This window comes from Petaurus breviceps, unplaced genomic scaffold, assembly GCF_028583685.1.
Source record: "Petaurus breviceps papuanus isolate PSGF00001 unplaced genomic scaffold, PetGlider_PUasm1.0 80, whole genome shotgun sequence".
NCBI lineage: Eukaryota > Metazoa > Chordata > Mammalia > Diprotodontia > Petauridae > Petaurus > Petaurus breviceps.
Genome location: NW_027186540.1, coordinates 13,547,202 through 13,573,696, shown reverse-complemented (window position 1 = coordinate 13,573,696; position 26,495 = coordinate 13,547,202). Strand labels below are relative to the sequence as shown.

Genomic DNA, 26,495 nt, shown 5'->3' with positions numbered 1-26,495 from the left:
TCTCTCTCTCTCTCTCTCTCTCTCTCTCTCTCTCTCTGTCTGTCTCGACATATAGATACAGATATAAAATAAGCCATCAATATTGAAGGTTTCTACCATCTATCAAGCAAAATCTTCCTAAACTGATAGTTATAATCAGACTGACACTCTGACCACTATCTTTTGTGTAAAGTCGTCTATGGTACAGAAATGCAACAAACTGAAAGTCAAAGAGATCTAGAAACTTCTATAGCATATTTTTATATAGATGAATCTGCATGTCTTGTTTGGTCCAGTAAAATATTCTTTCCAGCATAAAAGTGCATCAAAATTATCCTTGACACTTCAGCAAAAATAACAGAAAACCATACAGCACCTGATTTCTTGCACAAAACAAAAAATATAGTACATCAATACATCTGGCAATGTCCCACTGTGCTGCTTTGATCTTTCATTAGTTGCCAGAGGAACTATAGAACAATTTTTTTCCACTCTCCACATGTCATCTGTCAAAAGAAAGACCAGCTAGACCTGTAAGTGACTAGACATTGAAAATCTTTGTACTTTATTCTGTAAATGCAAAATGTACTTAGGTAGGCATCCATCAGTTTGGATAATTCTGGGCATTTCTAATATTTCTTAATGTTCCTAGATTCAGAGGATTAACAGATAATATGTGAACTAGGCAAAGACATAATTCTATATTTGAACATGTGTTCTGGAGAATTATCTTTTAGGAAGAATGTGTTCTAATACCGTACTAGAAGATTTTCACTTGAACCTGGTCCTTTTAGTAATGTTAAATCCGAGCCAAAGCATACGAGTGATGGTTTTAGCAGGATTTAAAACATAAGAATTTGACCAGAAAAAGAAAAATGCCAGATTCCTTGTTTATGATGCTAACTTCATTTAATCTTCTGAGAAGTCACAATGACAAGTTTGTAAATAAGAAAAATATCCTGGTCCAATCTTTCATATCCTGCTCATTATTTTTAGTTTAACTCTCTTTCATGTGATATAAACTGAAGGATTTTATCAAATTACCCCCAAGATGTATCAGGTAATATGTGTTATACCACATGCACAAAGGGAGACTATTATTTTCATGAGGTTTCCTTAATCTTAGGCTCATATACTAAGCTTTATGACTCTTTACAGCAATGGAGCAGAAGTATCTATTTCATAATCAGTTGATTAACAAGCATTTATTAAGTCCTTATAATATGCCAGGTACTGTGGTAAGTGCTGGGTGTACAAAGAAAGGCAAAAACATAGTACCCCATCTCTAGAGGTTAGCACTCTACTAGGGAAGACAGCATGTGTATGTACATGCAATAAATGACAGATGATAGATAGAGAGGTAGATACAGTTATAGTATACAGAAGGAAATCTCAGGGGAAAGGTATTAGTACCAAGGGCTAAGGATAAAAGACACCAAAAAACACCAGCTTAAGAGTCAGGAGAATTATAGGTGATATTTCTTATCCACATGTGGCCCTCTAGGTCCTCAGGTGTGGCCCTTGACTCAAAGACCCTAACTTGAGGACCTAGAGGGCCACATGTGGCTTCGAGGCTACAGATTCCCCAACCCTGAACTGGATGGTCCATTCTGACTAAAATTCTGTGATTCTATTTTATATGAAAACTTGAATTCTGGAAAAGGAAAGAGATTTTTGGCTGAAAAAATTATGTGTATATTGTGTGCATGTGTGTGTGTATGGAAAGCAGAAAAGGAAAATACTTTTTAGTGTACAGAGATACCCTAAAGAGCCCTTATGAAGGGGAAAATGTATATGAATGTGTGCATGTGTATTCGCACATATATGTGTATGTATATGTGTCCACATACACGTCCACACATATACATGTGCACATGTACATAAGTGCATGTGTATTTGTGTGCAGACATGCATATAAACATGGCAACATAAGTATATACACATAGTAATTATATATAACATCCACAGTATGTACACTGAGTGTATGTGTAGATGTGTATATAAATACACCTACACACTTATACATAGACTCTGTATGTGTGTAGTAGTTGTGGGTGTGTCCGGTGAGTTCAGTACAACTGAGCACAAGAGCCATAAATGTAACTCTTAGCATCTTCTTGCTTGTTTACTCAAAAGTGGAAATGATTTTTGCCTTACAGAACTTGTTCTTGGAAATTTGGTCTTTCTCCTCTTTTGCCTTCTTAGTACAGACTTGTTCTACTTTTCTTTCTGAAAGGATAACAACAGCCTTAGGCCAATACCCATGAAATTTTGATTACGAAATCTGCTGCCTTGCATTGCTACACTGCACTGAGCAGGCCAGGATGCAGGGTAGCACTTCATCTATTTGGTATTTAGGAAGATGCAAAGAATACACTCTTATGTGTGAAATGGGGAAGGTTTATAGCTGTTTATTCAGTAAATGCATAGCTTGAGTTGGGAAAATAAACTATAGAACAGCAATTAGAATCACAGAGTCATTGTTATCATGTTGAAGGATAACTTAGAGGTCATCCAATCCACTGCCCCCTCCAATTTTACAAATGAGTAAACTGAGATTGATAGAGGTTTTAGAAACTTGCCTAAAGTCACATAGGTGTTTTTATCTTTCTTAATATTCTTATTGAAAACTTCAGAACGCCTAAAGCACACTTTAAAAAGAAACAACTATGATGAACATAAAATCTATGTGGCATATTCCACTTTTATATTTATATAAGTAAAATTAACTTTGCTAGATTAAAAGGATATATTATGATAAGAAATGATTGCAGCATATAAGAAACATGGTTTTGATTTTTGCTTCTTAGCAATTACATTGTCAGAGAAAAAGGGAAGATGTTAGAGCAGAAAGCTTGGGCATACAAATTTGTCTCTCATTAGTTTTTCCCTGATCTAAGGATTGACTTGAAAAAAGAAACCATATTTGGAACATATTTAGAAATGACTCACCTTGCTGCTGTGCCTCTTTTTGCTCACGGAGGGTGATCCTGGTTGACCAGGACTGGGAACAGCACTGGATGCCCCCGATGTGGGGCCTGAGTGAACATGTGATCCTTTTTCAACAACTGAAGAAAGAACCAGTGGTGACTGCTGGAGAGAAACTTTTTGGAGCTCAGCGGCCAGCTGCTTCGGATCTACCCCGGGGGATTTTGCTTTATCTACTGCAATAAGATAAAAGTAGCTTTATGTACTAAGTCCATGTCAAAGAAATTGACTTCCATACCATCCTCTACACCATCACTATTAGAATTCTGAGTATCAAAGATAAAATATCAACCCTTAGTGGATTAAAAGGAAATTAGTACCACATTATGGATAGTATAAGCTCCTTGTGGGTCAGGAATGCTTCTATTTTTCTCTTTGTATTGAGAGAAATGGTTATTTCTCTCATACTAATAATCAATTATTGAATTGGGCCTAAGGTTTTTCCCCTTCTTCTATTTCCTCATTCAGAAATAAGCCCCTGTAGGTTATTCAGGAAGCCTTTGAAATGTAGTGCTGATAATGAGAAGGAAAACTCATATCTGTTCAAAAAGAAAAGAAATTTTGTATGAGTTGAATTGATGGATTTTGTCCCATCATGTTTTATTCAGACAGGTCTGGGAAAAAGTAGATTATTCTCCCTTTTATCTAGATTTCTGTGATATAGATATGGCTCTTTAACCAAGACTATGATCAGAGTCATGTCTCCCAGAACCTCATTAGAATAAGCCCACCTCTCATTATAATATTCTCTCATTACTTGTTAACCAATCAGAGTTGACTGCCACCCTCAGGAATACCTACTTTTCCAACGGCATGTAAGTGCTGACTGGATTCCGTGAGGGTCTTTAGCCTTCAAGAATCCCTTTTATTAATAGCATAGCATGATTAATAAAATGACTAATTACTCAGAAATTATATCTCAAACTTTTTTTATATGTCACAGTATGCCCAGTGCTTAGCAAAATGTCTGGTACGTGGCAGGAACTTTTTGGGTTAACTAGTTAATTATATTTCCTATAATTTGCTTTCATTCTCCTTTGCCCCTTCATGTGCTTCTTGAGAATTAATAATTTTATGGACTACAAAAAGAAGTTTAAGGTATAGAAGAGCTTGAAAATCAGAACGAACATAAATTGCTTCATTTTGAGAAAGAAGTAAAATATACTGTGTGGAACCAATGGAGTCACTCTTTCTTGTCCTTTGGAAACATGCTGTATGTGATCTGCGTTTGTTTTTCTGTTTTCTCTACCATCTAAGGATCCTTCATGTCTCAGAGCAAACCTTAACACTAAGTCTAAGGGGCTGATATCTTTGATGTCTAAAGAAAATGATCATTGTTACATAAATAGGGATTAGTATTAACTATAAACTTAACCTCTCGGTTCTCTAGACAACTCCCTAAGATTATACATTTCATAGAAGACGCTCACCTGCATTGGTAGAATGACTGCCCTCATTTAAGAAATCCCTCTATGAAATCATAGGTCCAGTTTCCATTCCTATGAAATGAATTCTATTTTATTTGAGGGATTTGGTTTCTAGACAGTTGGAAATATATAGCTTTCACCTACCAGCCTTTGGTGGTTCATGTAGTTCCAGGTGCTGGGGATTCTCAGAATCTGAGAGCATGTTGATATCCCTAAAGAAAGCAAAAGAAGCCTGAGACAAAAGGCCCTTCCTCCTTCTCATGAAAGTCTTTTATTTAGTTCAATAAATGAAAAGTGATCAATGATATATAAAGCAACTCCCAAGCATAACCACTCTCTGTAGTTAATATATATATATTCATATATATATTTGCAGTGCTACTAAAAATGTCGAGTAGCTGATAAAATGATTCTTTAAGGTGAAATCTTTAATGGAATAAATGCAAGTTCATGTTGAAATTCTGCAAATACTGCTATGTCAGAATTAGTATGAATAATTATTCCCCTGTAGGGATTGCATATGTTCAAATTCACACTGTTTGAAGTTATAATTATGTAAAACATGGTCACTTTTTCTCTCCCAGAGAGAAATGTTCGGTGTGGATTTGAATAGTGTGACAATTAAACAAGATTCATTATTTGCACTAAATGGGACCTAGTTGTATGTTTTTCATGGATTATGAGTTACAGCTTTCATCTAAATGAAGAATGTTTAATAGAAGACATGAAAGTGAAGAACCGTTGACATTTTATTACAAATAAAATCGAGTTCATTCTCTCTATGCTAAAGAACTTTTGTGTTATAACAGACACAAGAAACAATTAATGCTTTATTTTCTAATTACATGGAAATATAGATACATCCTAAAAACTGGCAAAAAGGTTCCACCTTAACAACTTTAAAGAAAAATAAGACATGAAAAGCCAAAAAAATGGAAACAGAAAGATGGGGAAAAACTCACAGTCTTACACATATTTCTGCTTCCCCACTTTGTTGATTAATGATACTCTGGACTTCTTCATAGGTTTTAGAAGTCAGGGGAATTCCATTCCATTCTAACACTTGCATTCCTAGAAAAAAAAAGACAAGTAAGGGAATAGGTTTAGACAAGTTCCATAATTCTAGGACCCATGCATTCCTTATGGAATATTTCTTTTCCTAAATGTAAGCAACTCAGCACACACTTCCAGAGAATCTCAACTCAGTGGTTTCTGGAATAATGTTTATCAAAGCCAGTTCACAGCACGAGAAAACCATTAGATCTGGTCTCCTTAACTTACCTGACCACATAAGGATATCTGGCTGGATATACAAACTTTTGTCCTTCCTTGTGGAGGCCCAAGTCTGTTTAGATAGCAACAAATATGCATTGTATTCAAGCAGACATTAAGAACAAAAGTATAGAAATACCTATTAAGTCATTTTTGGTTTCACCCCATTCTTCCCTGGGGCACAGGGATGTGGAAGTACTATATCAAGTATTTCTTGGTGCTCTGGCTGCTGCAGAATTGGAACCTCACCCTAAACCCTTCTGGGACAAGAGGGCATAACCCACTGAATAGGTGCAGTGACATGGTCGCCTGCAACATAGCTATGCCCACACTCCTCATTAAAGGATAACAGATGTAGAGTTGAAAGGAATCCTGAAAGTCACTAAAACTAACATTTTCATTTTATAGATGAAGGACCTGAGTCCTAGAGTTAAATGCCTTATCTAGGTTTGCATAGCTGATATGTTTCTGAGGCAGGATTTGAACTCAGGTCTACCTAATTTAAAATCAAATACTTGTCCTACTGCATTAATCTATGTCACCTGGCTTGATTGACAAACATTCCTTTAAAGGGTATGACAGCAACAGTTACATTTCTACACAAGAATTTATTACTTCCTGAGCACATCTTCCCTGACATGCCTCCATCTGGCATACATATTCTTACATAGAATGAAATTTCCCATGAATGTTACAAGGTGTCCTCTTTCTCCTCCTCCCACAAGGCCTTCACTTTGCGCAAAAATAAAATAAAGTTCAATAGTTTTAATGTCTAAACTACATAAAATATTTTACTTACTGGGTCATGAAATATTTTCCCTCATTTTTTTTCAGTTGTTCTAGTCTCTTCATGACCCCATTAAAGGTTTTCTTGGCAGATTTAGTTATATACATTTAGCCAGCTCCATATATATATGTATATATATATATAATAAAAATAATAAGTAGTACTTATGTAGCTCCTTAGACTTCACAAAGTGTTTTATAGATGTTACTTAATTTGACTCTAACAACAACCCTGTGAGGTAGGTAGCATTCCTATCATTCTTATCATATAGATGAAGAAACTTATCTTACAGATGAAGCACAGATAGGTTATGTGATTTCTCCAGTTTGTAAGAGTCTGAATCAGGATTTCAACTTTGGTCTTCCTGACTTATGGTTCAATGTTCTATCCATTGTACCACTGAACTCTTTCTGTAATGAAACTAATATCAGTCACAGCTAATAATTCAATACTGTCTGTTTTAGAGATGCACATACACTTATTCAGAATCCCAGTTTATACTGTTAACAAAGCCAGTGTGTTCTAGAATTGTGAAAATATTATTCTAAGGGACTCAAAAAGATGACATTTTGCTCTTATATTATTTGATTTGGGGAAACTTCAGAAAATTCCATGTGAATTCCCCCATCATCTCTTCAACCCACCCATTGACTAAAAAGGGCAGAATTGGACCCTTTAAACATTGGGGGTTTAATCACCTCAAGTCAAAAAAATATATTGATTAAAAAATCTACTATGTGGCAGACACTGGACTGAGTACTGGAGAATGAAAGAAAGAAAAAGCAATCTTTGACATCAAAGAACTTAAAATCAAACTTGGAAAGAAAACACATGCAACTATGTTCATTCCATCCATCCATTTATCTAATCTATCTATCTATCTATCTATCTATCTATCTATCTATCTATCTATCTATCTATCTATCTGTCTGTCTGTCTGTCTGTCTGTCTGTCTGTCTGTCTGTCTGTCTGTCTCTCTATCTATCTATCTATATATCTGTCTGTCTGTCTGTCTAGCTATCTATTTTATAAATGTCAATCTCAGAGGAATGGTATTAACATTAAGAGGGACCAGGAATAGATTCTTACAGAAGATGAAATATTAACTAGGACTTGAAATATGCCAGTGAAATTGGGCAGAGATGAGGAGGGAGCTTTCTGGGTATGAGTAACAGCCAGCTATGTGTTGGAAAGCACATTATTCATTGCAAATAACTATTATTTTCTCACAACAATAAATTGGAGAGAAAAGTCCATACAACCACCACCATCAAAACAAAATATTCATAGTAAAACTGATTATTTTACTAAAATTTAAGACCAGGGAAACTTTATCCTCTAATAGGCCTTATATTTGTTTCAGTAATTCCAAGCTGCTGTACATATTAAGAGAGAAAATATTATAAAACCAAATGAAAATTCCCACCCCCACCCCAACCCACCTCAGAAAAATACAGGACAGTGAATACATAAAATAAAGCACGTTGTTTTGGTCAGCAAAAGAAAGTATATTCATGAAGGCATGATTCTGATTGCAACATATTTGTTATTTATGCTATTATAATCTGGAAATTGTATTATCACATTTCTCTAGGAACATATTTGATAGGTAATGAAACAGCCTCACATTTCTCCTTTTTTCTCTCAGTAAGAATTGCTTCTCAAATATAAAACTGACTAATTTTCTAAAACCTCTTATAATGCAAATTACACATATCACCTTTTGGTCAAAATGGAAAAATATTTTTCAGTATCGTTAGTAAAATTATAAGAGAAATGATAGAGAAAACTAGTATAATGATTTCAGTATTCAACAAAATATTCAAAAGGCCTACTCTTTTTTTACTTCTGTTACTTCTGTAACATGTTCCAACACCCATTCCTCTTCTCCTCATGTTTCTTATACATTTTATGTTATGCATTCAATAACATTCAGATATGTCAATAGAATTCACCAAACTATTCCTTCTGCAACTCTAAGCATACTACAGAATAACAACAAAAACTTGTCAGATTTTTTAATTTTCCAAGTTATATGCTATGGCATTTAGTTTACGGAAGTTTCATTAATCAGTCTCTCATCTTACAAAGAATATTAAATTCTTGGTATGTGCTAGGCACTGTGATAAGCACTAGGGCTTAAAAAAAGGCAAAAACATGGTCCCTACCCTCAAGAAGGAGCAGCTAGATGGCATGGTGGATAGAGTTCTGGGCCTGGTGTCAGGGAGACTCATTTTCCTGAGTTCAAATTTAGCCTCAGACACTTACTAGTTGTATGACCCTGGGCAAGTCATTTAGTTCTATTTGCCTCAGTTTCATCTTCTGTAAGATGAGTTAGAGAAGTAAATGGCAAACCACTCCAGTATCTTTGCCAAGAAAACCCTAAATGGGGTCACAGACAGTCAGACATGACTGAAAAAAACAACTGGACAACAAAAACCCTGGAGAAGCTCATATTCTAATGGGGAATATGACAAATAAGTATATACCATGTCTTACAAAAATCTACTTAGTGGTGAAATTATCATTCATTCTGGGGTAAAGTTGGAAGGAAGTTAGTTAAGGCCTTGTAATTAACTAAGCTACCTGATTTTGAATTTTCTAATCTAAAAAATGGGCATTATACCCAATTAAACTCTCCTACTATTTTGATAATTAAATAAGATCCTATAGATATACAACAGTATAAAATGGAAGTACTACTATTTATGCTGTTTTATAGTAATGCATGTTTATGTTTAGATAATAAGATAATTAAAAAAAATTATGTGATTCAGGAAGCAGTCCTAAAAGATAGTATTAACTGAAATGGACATGAAAAATTAAGTATTCAGATTTTGTATTATGGACTTGAGGAAATGAAGGAATTCACTACAGGGGGTTTCATTTTCTTAGTAATTTGGAAGACAAAATTCTTTGCTGAAGGGGGAGGGGCGGAAGATGACTCTATGTCTGAGTCATCCAACATTACACAAAGTCTATAATGGAGCTGAAAAAAAATTACCTGGGGCAAATTGAAGTGTTTTATTCATGTAATCATTTGTCCTTGAAAGAAATACATTGTGGAGAAAAACTATCTAAGCTAAATAAAAGGTATATATGTGATTCATCATTAATCATACTATCCTGTAGTTCATTTTATTTTAATGTTTTAAAAATAAACCTGAACAAAATGGGTAATGAGATGTTGGAAACACCATTTGATTACAAAAATGAATTTTACAAACCTATAGGGACTATACATGCCAGTGAGTATTCAAATTTAATTGAAATTCTGAACATTATAAGATTAGGAGATATTCATGAAAAATCTCCATGGAAATCAGTACAAAGGCTGCTTCATAGCCACAAATAAAAAAAAAAACTTCTTCATACTTTGATATAACATAGAAATATATCTATAGAATAAGAAGACTCATGACTCATGATATACTGACAGAAAGGGAATATAAATAAGCTTCATTTCATAGAAAATGGAATCTAATGTAGAAAAAGACAAAGTAAAACATTAAAATGTCTTTTAAGGTATTTCTGTCTTTCAATACTTTCAAATTCAATAGACATTAAAATGTAATTCTTGCTACATAAAATGTTTTCCTTATACCTACAAAACACATTGAATATGAATATCAAGCATACTTGTATATTCTATGCCCATGGTAATTTAGAAAAAGACATGATCATGTGAAACAATTTTAATAAATGAATAAATAAATGTTTAATAAGTGATTGCTAACTTGGATGGTACATAAGAATAAATTATTTTAATAAATGAATTAAAATGTTTTATAAATAATCTATTACTAACTTGGAACAGAAGAGCTCCTTTTTTACTAACATCAAAATATGTTCAGATGTACATGTAAATATTAATAAAATTATTATTCATAAGATTTACTAAAAATATTGAGAAGACATCTTCTTCAGTTAGAATATTAACTCATCATTTTTATCACACAAGTTCCTTTAAGTTTTTCTCATCATATTGAATATGGATAATTTTTAATTTCAGGGGATTAGAGTATAACTTTGTCAAGAGCAGAGGCTTATATTTTCTATGTAGTACTCTTTTAGAGAAAAAAAAGAATTATTTTCTTAATAATCAAATAGAGATTCATTGTTCATGGGAGAGCTGCACTAATATAATAAAATTTACAATCTTAGAGATTTCCCCAGGGTGCTGAGAGGTTACATGAGGTTCTCATGATGACACAACTGGTATATGTCAGAGGCAGAACTACTAACCAGCTCTTTTTTTGTTTGTTTTTTGCTTTTTGGAGGGCAGTTAGGGTTAAGTGACTTGCCCAAGGTCACACGGCTAGTTTTTGTGTTAGGTGTCTGAATCTGAATTTGAACTCAGGTCCTCCTGACTCCAGGGCTGGTGCTCTATTCAATTTGTCACCTAGTCACCCCTAACACAGCTCTTTCTAACATCAAGGCTGCACCTCTAAACACTATGCCTCACAATCTCTCCAAATTACATTGCTGAGCAATTAGCATCCAAAACTTTTGATATTGGTTAAGAAATTGAAAGTTAATTAGGAACAGGTGAGACAAGAACAAACTAGAAGCAAATGAACATAGACTTTTTTTTTTGCTAAACGCCAAGACACATGATACTAGGGGGAGGAGAAAGGGGAAGGGGGAGCAATTGTCTATTTGTTAAGAATGATTGGGAAACCTAGAAAGCAAAGGAGCATCTTATACCACATACCTCATACAACAATAACTCTGACTTGATCAACACTTTATGATAAAGTCACATCATTTAAAATATAGAGTGAAAGTACTTTCTGTATCCTTTCCTAACTATGGTTAAGGAGAGAATTCATTAAAAAAAAACTTTAAAAACCAAGGAATAGAGAAGATCAAAAAAGAGAAAATAGATCATTTAAGTGAACTAAAATGAGAGATGTTCTGGCGAAGTATATAGAGAGTTTGTCCCAGAGTCAGGAAGACTTGAATTCATTTCTTTCCTCTGGCACAAAATACCTGTGTGAACTTGAGAAAAATTTTGCTATATGAATTTAATGGATATTATTGCACCATAGAAAATTATAACTATGAGTAACTCAGATAAATTTGAGATTTGTGTAGATTGATTTGTATAGAAAAGCCAATACAATGTACACAATAGCTATAATATTGTAAATGAAAACAATATTTAAGCACTTCTAAGTGTTATGATTGATATTTTCCCAGAGGATATAGGATCTAAAACAATTTTATTGTTTGGTTAAATAGATGGACAAATAAGGATGCACGATGTCACATACACTGTCAGATAAAGCCATTACATGGCTTTGATTAGCTCTTTTTTTATGGTATGAAATAATTTGGAAATTATTTTGTTTGTTTTGGGTGTTTCTTAAAGTATCAATAAAACTTTTTTCAGAGCACATTAAAAACAACAATCACATTAACAACACAGCTGTAGTTAAAGGAGATTGAGCCTACATTGTTGATTTACCATCTAGCCTGAATTTTCACAGAAAGTAATATAAAATAAGATGATTTGCTGGCAATCAACAGGATGTCTCCTAGATGTCAGGTAACAACAACAAAAAAAGTAGCCGAAGTCAGTCATCCATGCTAAATCCCATTTTACTCTTTGTGTCGTTTCTTCTTTTAGTTGGTGTTCTGTCCCCTTATTACCAAGTGTTTATAGTATTTATGCTGATTTCTAGATGCCAAGATCCCCTAATGGGTAGAATTAAATGAATTCTGAATTCTCATCTAACTTAATATTGGTAAAGGAATTTAACAGGATTATATTCCTGATATGTCATTTTATACTTTGGAATGGTTCTGTCTCTTCCAATTCAGGTTTATTTATCCTTTGTCTTATTCCCAGATATCTATATCCCCTAATGAGTTTGATTAAATGAAATCCAAATTCCCATTTAAAACTCAATGTTAATGTGGGAATTTACCAAGATTATATTCTCAGTATATAATTTTATGTTTTGGCACAGTTCTGTCTATTCCCATCCAAATTAATTTATCCTATGTCCAATTCCTTGGGCCTTTCATGCTAAAAAGATGAAGCTGTAATATTTTAATTGGCTAAAACTTGTGAGTAGGAACCTTCAGCATGCTGAAAGGGCCAGGATTGTCACTTGCTTTCATCAGCTCATCTGGGTAGCTACCAAGAGTCAAACCTATATATGTCTATGGTTTTGAAATATGTACGTTTATCACAACATCTTTCTTTACAACTTGCATAGTTATACTACAGAACATAGAAATGGTTTAAAATTATTTAGTAAAAATATTTAAATTGCCAAATTATAGGAATTAATCCAGATAACCTCTGTGATTCCTTTTAATTCTGTGATTCTGTGATTTGATCATGTCAAGTAATGTGAAGTAGAGACCCCTTTCTAGGGTATTCATTCTTCCACCAAGGCTCTCACAGAAAATAAGGAAAAGAGACATTTTTGAGATTAGAAGTGATTATCAAATCATGAATGAATCTGTATATGTTTACAATAAATTCTGATGTTTATTGTTAAAAAAAATTAGAATTATGTGATTTTTGAAAATTTGGGAATGGCAAATGAATTATATATGGTAAATTTAGTCACTTTTAATCTTTTCTTCCTTTTGTAAAGAAGGAGGGAGGGAGAAAGGAAGTAAATGAGAGAAGAAAAAAAAACAGAGGAAACATGGAAGAAAAAAGAAGACGGACTGAGACAGATACAAGGGTATATTGTCTTGTAATGATTTCTTTTATAAAGAACCACAAATCACCTGCAGCCACATTTTCTCTAAGGTCCTTTTAAAATGTGCCATTTTTAGACTTTTTTAAATGAGCAAAGACCATAAATCAGTTTCAGAAAAAGATTCCAAAAGAATCAATTGTATTTATTTAACCATATGTGAATAATAAAAAATACTAAAAATCATAATGATTAGGTAAAGTTAAGCCAGTTACCCTATAACATGTTACTGACATCTCTGAATTCTCTGTGTTTTTCATAACCAAAACAATTTATAAGAGAAAGCTTCAGATATGTATATGGAAGAACCTACATGAGACCCAAGTCTAGTCAGCTATAGTATTCAATTAAACTTTTCATACTTTTATGCAGCTTTTTAAAAAAAAGCAGTAAAAATTCTATCTTCTTTAGTGAGAAAAAGGGGAAAAGCAGTATCATTCTAAAAATATAAAGCAGAATCATATAAATGCCTTTCTATGTTATATATGGTTCAAATACTCATTTAACTCCTTTAGGCTCAATTTCAAGTACGAATAAAGGGTCGAATGGAATATTACCACTTCTTTCAAATTAGATATTGAAAATATGCATCTCATTCACAAAAACTGCCAATAATTTAACATCATACACAGTTCCAGTTCTGAGCTTTATAAAAAGGCTATTAAATATCAGAAGCACCAGTAAAGGAAATCATCATAGCCAAGCCACTTCTTATCATACATTCCAAATAGGAGGGTAATTAAGAAGCATAATACAAATTATAAAATTTAATTGAACTGAACTTTTTTTTCTCTCTAGAGAAATGTTAATCAACTAAAAATACACAAATAAGCAAAACATAAACCATGGTATAAAAAAAACACACAGATATACAGAAACCAAGCTGTGAACCCTTAGATGAAATGTATCCTTTGAAGCAAATATCTCAATGACCCAGTCTAGAATACTAATTTGACACTCAAATACCTGTTCAATATAAAACAACTCTTCTCCTTGGGTTCTTTTGTTGCTATAAAAACATTAAAATAAAAGTGGACAAATTTGGATATGAATATTTCTTAGGTCCTATGTTCCTTTTTGTTGGATATTAATTTTCCAAGTGATCAGAAAATATAACAATAATGTTAAACTTCAGGACTGGGTTCAATTTATTGGTTATTAACAGTCTACTTCTGTACTATGAATAGGCTATAAAATAGAATGATTCATATAATTCATTCTATAATTCATTTCTTATGTCATTTTAAGGGTTAAGGCATAAATTAAGTAAATTATGTAGTAGGGGAGTACTTTTAAAAAGTACTTTATTCTTCATTAGTTCCTTCAATTAAATATGGTTCCCATTCCTCCTTGGCAAATAAATATTGCAAATCTAATTTCTAATATAAACTTAGAAACAAATGAAAATATGTACAGAGAATTTTAGAAGAGTTTAAAATTGCTTACAAAACAACATAACTAGGGCTATGAATTAGGACATTTACGTAGGTATTGGTGTTTAGGATGTATTGGACAAGGGAAAAAATGGGGCTCATAGGATGACAGACTTTGAGATATAAGGGACCCTTTGAGATTATCTAGGGGTGAGGAACCTATGTCCTCAAGGCCACATATGGCCTTCTATCAGGTGGGGCCTTCTGACTGAGTCCAAGTTTGACAGAACAAATCCTTTTATTAAGTGGAATTGTTCTGTGAAGTTTAGAATCAGTCAAAGGGCCACACTTGAGGATCTAGATGGCCACATGTGACCTTGAGGCCTCAGCTTTCCCACCCCTGATTCTAGTCGAACCTCAATATTTTATAAATGAGGAAATTAGAGTACAGTGAGATTAACTGACTTGAGAAAGAGAGACTACTTAGGAAACTTGCTATAGTATAGGCAAGAAATTATGAGGAACTGAGCTAGGGCAGTAACAATGGAAGTGGTAAAGAAGAAATGAATGTGTGTGTATGCGCACATACATATATATATTTATATGTATACAGATGCAGGTATATACATACTTCTTTACATTTTCCCTTCATAATACAACATACATACACATATATACATATATCTTCTGACTGGATGGGAAGATTTTGATTGAGAGCCCTGGAAGTATCAAGAAATTTACCAAAATGAGGTTTCCAAGTAGAGAATTTAGGTATCAGCAGAAATAAAAATTTTAGAAAGAACAAGTTTGGGGGAAGACAAAGAATCTGGGACAGAATGAATCTGGGTTATCTAGTTAGAGTTGTCTATTAGGATATTTGAAAATAAAGAAATGGAGCTCAAGACTGGAGATGTAGATTTTTGAGTCATTCACATAAAGGCTTTAATTGAGACAGAGTGGATAAGAATCATAAGGGGCAGGATGTATCGACAGAAAACAAGAGGTAGAATTTTGTGATGCCCACACTTAAGAGACTGGAGGAGAAAGAAGAATCAGTAGAGACAATAAGCTGGAAGAGAACCAGGAGACAAGCATATCATGTATAACAAAGGAGTGATTGGTCCACTGAAGTTTTCAATTAAGAGGTAGTTGATTATAGAGAAAATAGTTTTAGCAGAAAGTTGTGGATGGAAGCCAGACTACAGGGGCTTTGAGAAAGTGACTGTGGGTGCTAACTATTCTCCCTAAAAGTCTAGAAATAAAGTATATGAGAGGAAGATATGGGTTAGAAAGTAGAAGGTTGAAATGAAAAAAAAAACATTAAAATACCAAAAAGAATTTTTATTTGGAAAGAAATTTAGAAAAATGACTCCACCCAATAGAGGAGACACATCTGACTCCATCATTCAGTACTTAAAAAACAAAACAAAACAAACAAAAAACCTCTGTTCATTTGTGACTTTACCTCCAACCTGAACTTTTTTCTTCCTTCCCAGTAGATCAGCAAGTCTGTAAGTCATAAGCACTTTTAGTGCTTACGATGTGCCAGCAAGTGAGATACAAAACAAAATGAAAACATATTTCCTCCTCCCATGGAGCTCACATTCTAATGGGGAGACAAAGGGCCAATAACTAGCTACCTATTAGTTGAAAGATGAGGTCAGGAGATCTTAAAGGTCTTAAGGTCTGAAAGACCTTAAAGAGTGCTTAAAATTTAGATATAGGAGTAACCTAGTGTAGTTGGCTTTTATCAAGGAGTCTAGACAAGGAAAGGAGGGCTATAGAATGAGAGCTAGTGAACATGATCATATAAAATAAATTTTTTTAAAGGATGGGGGAGACAACAGAGGAGGAACCAGGAGATAGGCCAAGATTGAAAAGTGATAGAGAGACAGAAAGAGAGACAAGGACAGAGAGAAAGAGTAAGACACAAAAGATAGTAATGGGGGGCAGCAATCTCTTATACAAAAAGGGATGGAGTAGGATCACCAGTGCATGTTTTATCAATCATTCAAGGTCTTTCTCAAGGATCCAGAGTGGAAAAGGGCCTTGGAGATCATTTCATCTAACCGATTTGTTATACGCAGGCAGAAACTGAGGTCTACAGAAATCAAATGACTTGCAAAAAGTCACATATACGCTAAACAGCCGTTAATATTTGAACCAAAACTCACTCTCTGAAACCAGTTGTTTGCACCACATCATACTTTCCATCTATGCTGTAAAACCTCTTCCAATAACATCAAAATTCATTGCATGGGGGTCATAGAATTTACATCCTATATCATACAGCTTTGTATATTATTGTCTTTAGTTTCTTCTTATATATAGCCTTTTGTTATTCTCTGCATATTTCATGTGAAGTCTTATTTTCCCAAACAGATGGTGATCACCCAATACCTAGCTTTGAAATTTTACATCAATGTATTTGTTTTTATATTTTAACATGACTTGAAGATAAATGTTTTATTAACATCTATAAATTATACATCATTTATGGGTATTGAGTTGTAGCCATGTAAATAAGATCAATCTCAATAATAAATTGCATTTATGTAGTACTATCATGTTGACAAAATGCTCTGTTGTAACAATTGTGTGAGGTTAATACTGTTGGTATTACTAAACCTACTTTAAAGGTAAGGAAGCTAAGGTTTTTTAAAGTGGCATTCCCACACACAGGTAGTAATATTGTAATACAGTCACATCAGATAAGAACTAAAACATTTGGTCCAACTTCATGGTGTGCTACTGGTAGAGTAGGTCCATATAAGCACCCTGTAGTAAATGCCATGGATAACATTTCCCTTCCCCTTCTCCTCCCACCTGATTTGATGATATATGACTAATTATATCTTTCTCCAGATCTCTAACCACTCCCTTGAAAGGATGGACTATATTACATGAAACAGGAAGATCTGAAGAATTACATAATGATTTTCAAAGATTTCTCCTACTCAGGAAAAATTTGAATCAATTAAACATTTGTGGGGAAAACAATGAAGAATTTAGTTGTCCTAATAAATCTATACTTATATAGATTATAAACCATGTTGTTCCTTAATGGCTGGACTTTTAATTCAAGGTATACATTTCTGATTCTGTAGAGAAGGTTTGTACCTCTACTTCTTGAGTTGGTTCCACACCAGATCATTCAAAAGCTTTTAAAATTTTGTTAAAATACCCAACTACATTCCGCCCACAGTTACCTCTTGTGACTTTTAAATCTATACAAATATATGATAAACAGATCATTATCTTCTCCTCTGCAGCACTATTAGTGTAAAGCTTTCAATCAGATGTTAAAGAATATTGAGGTGGGCTGCATCATGGCAGATATGCAGAATCTTGGAAAAATCCAAATTTTTTTATTGCTTTTCAGTTTCCATCTGGCAATATTCTTGGCATCATTTAGACACTCTCTTAATTTGATGACTACTGGATGAAAATATAACTAAATCTGAAATAGGTATGATTATTCCCTGTTTACAGATGAGGAAAATGAGACTGGAAAAGCTTAAGTGGCACATTTATTAAGTATTGAGGAAGGATTCAAATCCATTTCTTCCTGATTCCAAGTTAAATTCTGTGCTGTCTAGATGTAGAATTTCTCTACTACTCGTCACTACTTCCACTGACAGAATTATGCTAAATAATATTCCAGAAAATTTCATTTCTAGGTTTAAATAAAGTGTGCTGTAGTAAAGGATATTTTATGATATTGGAATTTAAAAGTGATAGGGATGGTATTATTGGTCCTGACACTTTTAATGATAACTGAATAGACAAATAAATATATCCAAGAGTCTTGAGAAGAGCAGCAATCCAGCAACCCTGCCCTAATTCATCCATCTCTACTTCAGATCTCAGCAAGTCCTGTTTCAAGTCTAATCTCTGTAGCCAACACCCAGGAAAAATATAACTTTTGTATTTAATTTTATTACTCTGTAAAAAAATTACAATCAAATTTTGTTATAATAAAATTTATTATTCCATTAATTTGGACAAAATCTTGGCTATATCATCTCTTCTGAAGCATCAATGCCTACAGTATGTATGCATATAAGACTTTGGCAGACACAGAATCTCTCTGAACCATATCTTGCTCTTCTGTATAATGAGGTAGTTGGACAAAATGACATCTATTGTCCCACTAAGTTTTGTATGTTAAAGGTGTAACGTAGTAATACAAAATTTTAATCTATTTTAATGGATTCTGATCTCACTATTTTGGGTGGTTCCTTCTCCTTTTGCAGATACCAAGTTTTTCACTCTCATTTATTTTTTGTTCATGTTATTCTAACTCTCCATTGTCTTTGGAGTCACAAGTCACTGACTGATCATTTAAAGGTTTTGTTGTTCTGTGATTCACAGCAATATCATATCACTGGGAGAAACCCGATGGTAAAAAAAGACGAGCTTTTTCATTGGGAAACTATATTAGGATGAAAATCTTCTATGAATGAGAATTTCAGTTCCATAAATACACTCTAATATCATATTTTTTCTTTTATTCAATTCTGGGTCTATGCTGTTGTCTAACTCCAGTGTCTGTCCAAGTTGTAGGTATTGATGGATTAACTTGTTAGACCGGCTATCTAACTACATACCATATTCTGGACAAATAGGTTCTTCTCATTAATTATAGTTTTCCTTTAGGGATTCTTATAGTAATCTTTGCTGAGCAGTCAAAGATCTTATTAGGGAGCCCCTATAATATTCTAGGGTTTGATGCAACCAAGCCAGTGTCATCTATGTTATCCTCTATCAGCACTCATGCTAACTTCAGGACTATTTGCTGACAGTAGTTTGTAAATGCAATCTATTCTATTTTTGTTATTCAACTCTTTGGGTCAGCATTTTTCACTATAAAATATTAGTTTGAAAAATCATTAATCAAAACCAATAGGGAACTCTTTTGGTGGAAATTTCCACCACTGATACAGACCAGCAGCTTGTTTATAAGTTAAACATTTGGAGTGTTGCCTAGGGTACTAAGAGCATGACCAGAATTGCCATGGAGCTGCCTATATGAATAAAAGGTAGGACTTGAACTCAAGTCTTCCTGAATCAAAGGTCAGTCCTCTAGTCATTATGTCATACTGCTTCTCTACTAGTGACAGCACATAATTTTCAACATAACTACCTTGCCCCCCCATCTCAAAATGGAAAGAAATACAGCAAATCATAAGAGAAGATGGAAATACCTTTATAAAAGGGTGTAAAAGCATTTGTATCTAACAATGGAAGAATGAGTTACCTAAATCTCCTGCTCACCTTAAATATCTTCACCTTCTCCAGAATGAAGTACAAGCAGGTGCAACAAAGAAGAAAACATCAATCCTACCTAGCCAGGTCATCAAAAAGAGGTACAAATGCAAGTGTATTTGTAGGTGATGTAAGCCCAGAGTTGCAGATCTGACAAGAGGGGAAGGGGCTTCCATAATTAAGAGAAAAGTGTCTATAATCCTATGAATGCTCTCTCTTCTCAGCAGAATCAACACAGCATAGGCCAACAAACCGCATCAGTCTGAGGCCACATAAACTCAAGTTTCTGTGCAGGATAAAAATAGCTGTGGAAGTAAAAGAATAGGGTCCAAAGGTTGATGAGGGAAGCCTGATGCAAATATGATAAAACGAATAGACTGAAGGACAAAAAGATCAAGAGAGAAAGATTGGGTATGATTACTTTGGCTAGATTACCAGTTGATAAACCAATATTGAGATTTTTAAAGAAGGAAAAAATGAGCAATCATTACAAAAAAGAATACAAGACAATAAATAGTTATTATGATTTAAAGGAACATAAATAAGAAAATAAATTGTTTAAACTTCTTGGAGATTATGGGACACTTGTAAGAAATGCCAGAATTATTAAAAAAGACAAATATTTTAAATAAAGATATTAGAGTAGGAATTAAGTCATGAATAAGACTTCTAAAGAAGAAATAGATTAAACAAAACAAATGTAGATAACTTATACCACATAATGCAAACACTAAAGCAGTACTTTCTCTGAAAAAGAGAATGAGAGATTTAAAAATCAAAAATTCACATGTGAAAGAAAATTTGGCAGAAGAGAATATATGAATTCTCTATAAATTGGTGACTGACCATGAAGGCAGGATATAGAGAAATATTTTAGTGGCCATAGGTCTCCAAGAAGATTATGACAAATTAAAAAGCTTTAATACTATATAACAGGAAATAATAGAAAATTTATGGATATTTTAAAAAAAAATTATAAAGAGCTGACCGCTAGAATCAATGTTTCAATGATTGAGAGAGAAAATACAAGCTTGAAATGGTAATGCTTATGTCTAAATTTCAGAATGAGAAAGAGAGAGAGAGAGAGAGAGAGAGAGAGAGAGAGAGAGAGAGAGAGAGAGAGAGAATCAAAGAGCCAATCTTTTCACTATTATGGGAATCAGATTTTAAAGTACAATAGTTGGGGTGGCTAGGTGGTGCAGCAAATAGAGCACTTGCCCTGGATTCAGGAGGACCTGAGTTCAAATCCGACCTCAGACACTTGACACACTTCCTAGTCATGTGACTTTGGGCAAGTCACTTAACCCCAATTGCCCTCCAAAAAGCAAAAAAATAAAATAAAATAAAAAAATTAAGTACAATAGTAATTCATGTGCATAAGAAATCAGAAGAGAGATTAAAAAATGATAATCTGAAAAGCAAAGGTTATATGAATGCCCCTTCCTCTCAAATAATAGAAATCTGAATATAAACATAAATTCTCTTGTGCTTCAAGGGCCACATAAAGCTACATTTCCAAAAAAAAACACTTTTTTTAAACAATCATTAAAAGAAAGAACAAAGAGTGATCACCCAAAAAGGGGAAAAAAAGATCTAAAATTATGGATAAATCAGGAGAAAGGAAGGAGGAAGAATTGTATACACCATGGGCTAACTGATATGTTCCCCTATAAGAGAATCAGTATTTTATCTGGTGAATGTAGGAAGTGAGTAAGATAAAACATAGAGGGATATTAATAAAATTGGGAAAATAGGAGGCATTGGGCATATGGGTCACAGACTCTCCCTTATCCCATATATGAATAGATAGCAAATATTAATATCTTTGGTTTCTTGACTAGCATAAAACAATATAGGAACAAATGTATCAGGGGATTGGGTGGAACTGGGTAGGTAGGAATTTGGTCTTACTGAAGAAAGAAAACAAAGGTGAAAATACCAATAAATTATATTCTCATAAAGTGAGAAGGATTTTAGTGGTCTCATACAAAGCTTCTTTTAGTTTTCCTGGACCATAGGAGACCACCTTCATCAAGGTTCGTGCTTCCAAGGATTGCATCATACTAGAAAAAGTGTAAGGAAATAGTACTAGAATAAGAATAAGTACTAGAAAAAGAGCCTGTAAGGAAGGGGTATAGAACTTGCATCCTTGAGGTGGCCTCCAGACCCTCTAGGTCCTCAAGAGTAGCCCTTTGAATCCAAGCTTCATTGAACAAATCCCCTTAATAGAAGGATTTGTTTTGTAAAACTTGACTTCAGTCAAAAAGGCTGTACCTGAGGACCTTGAAAGCCATATGTGACCTCAAGACCAAAGGTTCCCCACCCCTGCCTGAGGGTATGGCTACTAGCATTTATACAAAAAGGGAGGAACTTAGAACCAGAAGAAAGATATAAGAAAAGTCTAGGGGAATAGAAGTCGATTAAAATAAAATTAAATAGAAGTCAATTAAAAGAATTGTGTCTAGAACCAGAAAACTTAACCAAATGAGGGTGAAAGAAGAAAGTTTGGGGAAATAGCAGCCACACAGTATAGTTAAAAAAAAAGAGCACTCACTGTCTATGGCCTAACATGACCTGAATTCAAATCCCTTCACTGACATTTACCATTTATATGACCTTGGATTTATCCTCCCTAGGTATCAGTTTTCTTGACTGTAAAATAAGGGGGAGAAGGGATTAGATGACCTCTGAGGTCCTTTTCAGCTCTAGAACTGTTACCTATAACTAACATGAACTCAGCATAAGCAATATAAATCACAATGAGAAACTGATGAGTTGAAGGGGAAGGAGGACAATTAATACAACTATACAAATGGGAGATATTGCAAACATAATTACAACTTTAAAAGTGAACTGATTAAACTTGATACTAAAATGAAATAAAATGCAGAATGGATGAAATATAACAATAATTTTCTGCATAAAGAAAAATAAAAACACAATTGAAATAAAAATGAAGTTAGGAAAAAAATTTCTGTTAGGACATGTTTTGTTTTTTTTAAGCAGGAGGTGAAATCACCTTTCAGAGAAAGCAAAAATAAAAGTTAACTATGTCAAGAAAGATAAACAAGGAAACTATGTTTAAGGGCACTACTGATAATGATGCAAGATAATTATTAAATATATTTTAACAAATGGTATAAAATCCTATATCATTAAATTTTTAAAATATATTAATGGGAATACAATGAGAGAATTCATTCACACTCCTCTCTTAGAGCTAGATAAACTTAATAGAGAAAGAATAAGAAAAATATAGAAATCAATGGGCTGTTGGAAAAGAGATTGGAAGACAATTTTAGAATGGGAGCATTGAAATACAATCATAATTCTCAATATGGCATAATTTTCATAAAAGAGACCATGTTCTAGAGCACAGAGGAATCATAAATAAATAAAATAGGGCAGAAATCCTTAACACACCATACTACAATAAAATACTAATTAATACAAGGAAAATAAGCAAAAAAAAAAATAGACCTAAATTGAAAGTAACAGCTTCCTGAATAAGAAATGAGTCAAAAACAAATCATAGAAACAATTAATAACTACATAAAAAGAGAATGATAAAATGAGACAACATACCAAAATTTTTGGGATGCAGCTAAAGTAGTCCTCAGAGGAAAAATTATATCTCTGAAAACATACATTAACAAAATAGAAAAAAAAAAAGAGAGGATTAATGAAGTGAGCATTTTATTTTCTAAAAACTAGAAAACAGCAAACTAAACTTGAAAAAAAAGAAATCATTAAAATAGAGGAAATAGGATGCAATAAAAAAATAAGAGGCATATAGAAATCACAAGTACAACTTAAAACGGCTGGTTCTATGAAAAAGACAAAGGGGATAATCATTTATCTAGCTTGACTTTTAAAGAAGTGGATAGTACCAAATTGCTAAAATAAATAAAGAATGTAATAGAAGTTTAAGTAACTATCTGAGGCTTTGGGAGGAAGAGGAGGGAAGAAGGCAGTTCTGGACCTTTGACTTCACAAATATAGGGTATTCCCATTGTGGTGATTTCCTCTACCTGATACAGATCAACAACTTGCTTGCTATTTATAAATCTAGAGGGTTTCTTTTTCAAAAAAAGGAAAACCTACTTTGCATTGCTAAAGAAAACATATAATGGATGATTACTCTGCAATGCAAAAATGTTCAAGTATACTAAATGAGAAAGAAAGATTTTTTTAAGCAATTGGGGTTAAGTAACTTGGTCAAGGTTACACAGCCAGGTGTTTCTAGGTGGGTGCTAAGTGTCTGAGTCTGGATTCGATGCCAGGACATCCCGACTCTGGGGCCGGTGTTCTTACTCACTGTGCTACCTGGCTGCCCGAAAGAAAGATTTTGAACAACCCAATATCATTGCTGACATTTATAAAATTATAAGTTAACCACAAAAACTCAACCTTGTCCAGATATATTTACAAGTGAATTTTTATCCATTATATGATCAATGAATACTTAAACCAAAGAAATTAATTCTCAGCAACAGAGAAAGTATTCTACCAAAAACCTTGTGTTGGGTTAAATATTGTCTTAATATAGAAAACAAAAAAAAAATCTCATTCATGGATTAATAAATCAAAGACAGACAATATTGACAAAAATCACAAGTGAATATTGATGTAAACATTTAAAAAAAAATCCTAGCCAAAAAAGACTGTACAAATATATTCAGTAAAATGAACAAAGTATATTAATGCTACTTTCAATGTCAAAATCAGGAAAATTTCACAAATAATTTTAGCAAAATTAAAACAAAATATAATATGTTTGTATAAATTAATACAGAAAAAATAGACAAAATACAGTACTACTTCCATGACTGAAAATCATTTAAGTAAATAAATGGTCATGTTAGTGCCCTTCTTTCATGATCAAAATTACAAAACTTAAACTACAAGGTAGCAGTATTTGCAATAGAAAAATATAAGAAATTTTCTTAGCAAATTAAAATATTAATCATGGCTACCTCTATCCACACAGTTACACTTCTAGAAAAGCTAACACTAATAATGATAGAAGAAAAAAAATAAAGGCATAGACACAAAGAAAGAAAAAAATACTGCAATTACTTCAATTATTCACTACTTAGACAACCTTAGAGAATCAGTAAATAAAGTAAGGAAATTAATAGCTTCAATGAAGAAGTAGAATTAAAAGCAAATCCAAAAATCATCATAAATTCTATGTAAGAATAAAGAATAGGAGGAAAAGATTGAGAAATTCTCTTTAAATTAACTGCAAGGTGCACAAAGTAAATAGGGGTAAATGTACCAAGGCACATTCAAAAAATAAACATATAAATGGATTATTTTTTACAGAAACTGATCAAGTCATTATACTTAGATATATTTCTTGCTAATGACTGAGTCATCCCAATTTAATGAAAACAGAAATAATCCCTGAACTCATTTATGGAGTTAGTATTAAATTAATATATAGAAATTACCATATAGAACTAAACAAAATAACATTCATTTGGAGGAGCAAATATCCTGAAATTCAAGGAACATGAAAGAGACAGAGAGAGAGAGAGAGAGAGAGAGAGAAATTGAAGGAATAATAATAGGCAAAGAGGAAACAAAGCTACTACTTTTCATAGATAATACCAAAGTATGTATAAAGAACCTAAGATAATGAACTTAAAAAATAGTCAATTAAAAGTTTTAATAAAGTTGTGGGATATAAAACAAATCTACATAAATCATTAACATTTCTATACATTACTAACCAAATCTAGCAGGAAGAGATACAAAGAGAAACACCATTTGAAATAATTACTTACAGTATAAAATATTTGAGAATCCACCTGCCAACACCTACAAGAACTATAGGAACACAATTATAAAATATTCTTTACACAAATAAAATCAGATTTGAACAACTGGAAAACATTACTTAATATTTTATAATTTGTTTGTTTAATATTAGTAATTTAACATAGGCCAAGCCAATATCATAAAAATGACAATATTATCAAAATGAATTTATTCAGTGCCATCCAACTACCAAGAAATCATTTTATAGATCTAGAAAAATAATAACAAAATTCTTCTTGAGGAACAAAAGGTCAAGAATATCAATGGAATAAACGTGAAAAAAAAGTGAAGGAAGGTGTTGTAGCAGTACCAGTTCTCAAAAGTGGTACAAAAGTGGCAATCAATTACAAAGTGGTAATCATCAACATAATCTGGTACTAGACAAGAAATGAGTGGTTGATCATTGGAATAGATTAAATATATAGTATACAGAAGTAAGTGACCACAGTAGACTAGTATTTGATAAATCCAAAGATCGTAGTTATAAACCCATTGTCTGACAAAAAAAAAACAAAAAAACAAAAAACTTCTGGGAAAACTGAAGAGCAGTCTCCTAGACATGAGGCATAGACCAATATCCAATACTGTATACAAAGATAAATTCAAAATGGATACATGACTTTGAAATAGTTAACACTCATCAGATTGGTTAATATGACAGAAAAGAAAAATGACAAATCCCATATGGGATATGGATAAAATAGATGCACTAAGAAATTAATGGTGGAGGTATGAACTGGTCCAACCAATTTGGAGAACATTTTATAACTAAGCCCAAAAGGCAATGAAACTGTACATAATCTTTACTCAGCAATACCACTACTCAGCCTGTATATCAGAGAGAAAAGAAAAA

At 33.1% G+C, this 26,495-nt stretch overlaps 1 protein-coding gene across 1 annotated transcript in view; it reads right to left on the bottom strand.

Annotated features, from left to right (window-relative positions):
• Positions 1-26,495, bottom strand: part of LOC138176022 (protein piccolo-like) — a 591,004-nt gene that overhangs the window by 141,374 nt on the left and 423,135 nt on the right. The window contains exons 11-13 of the mRNA XM_069106747.1: positions 5,357-5,465; positions 4,539-4,606; positions 2,932-3,143 (exon numbers count right to left, since the gene is read on the bottom strand). Coding sequence (XP_068962848.1) covers positions 2,932-3,143; positions 4,539-4,606; positions 5,357-5,465 — 389 coding nt within the window. The remainder of the gene's footprint in view (positions 1-2,931; positions 3,144-4,538; positions 4,607-5,356; positions 5,466-26,495) is intronic.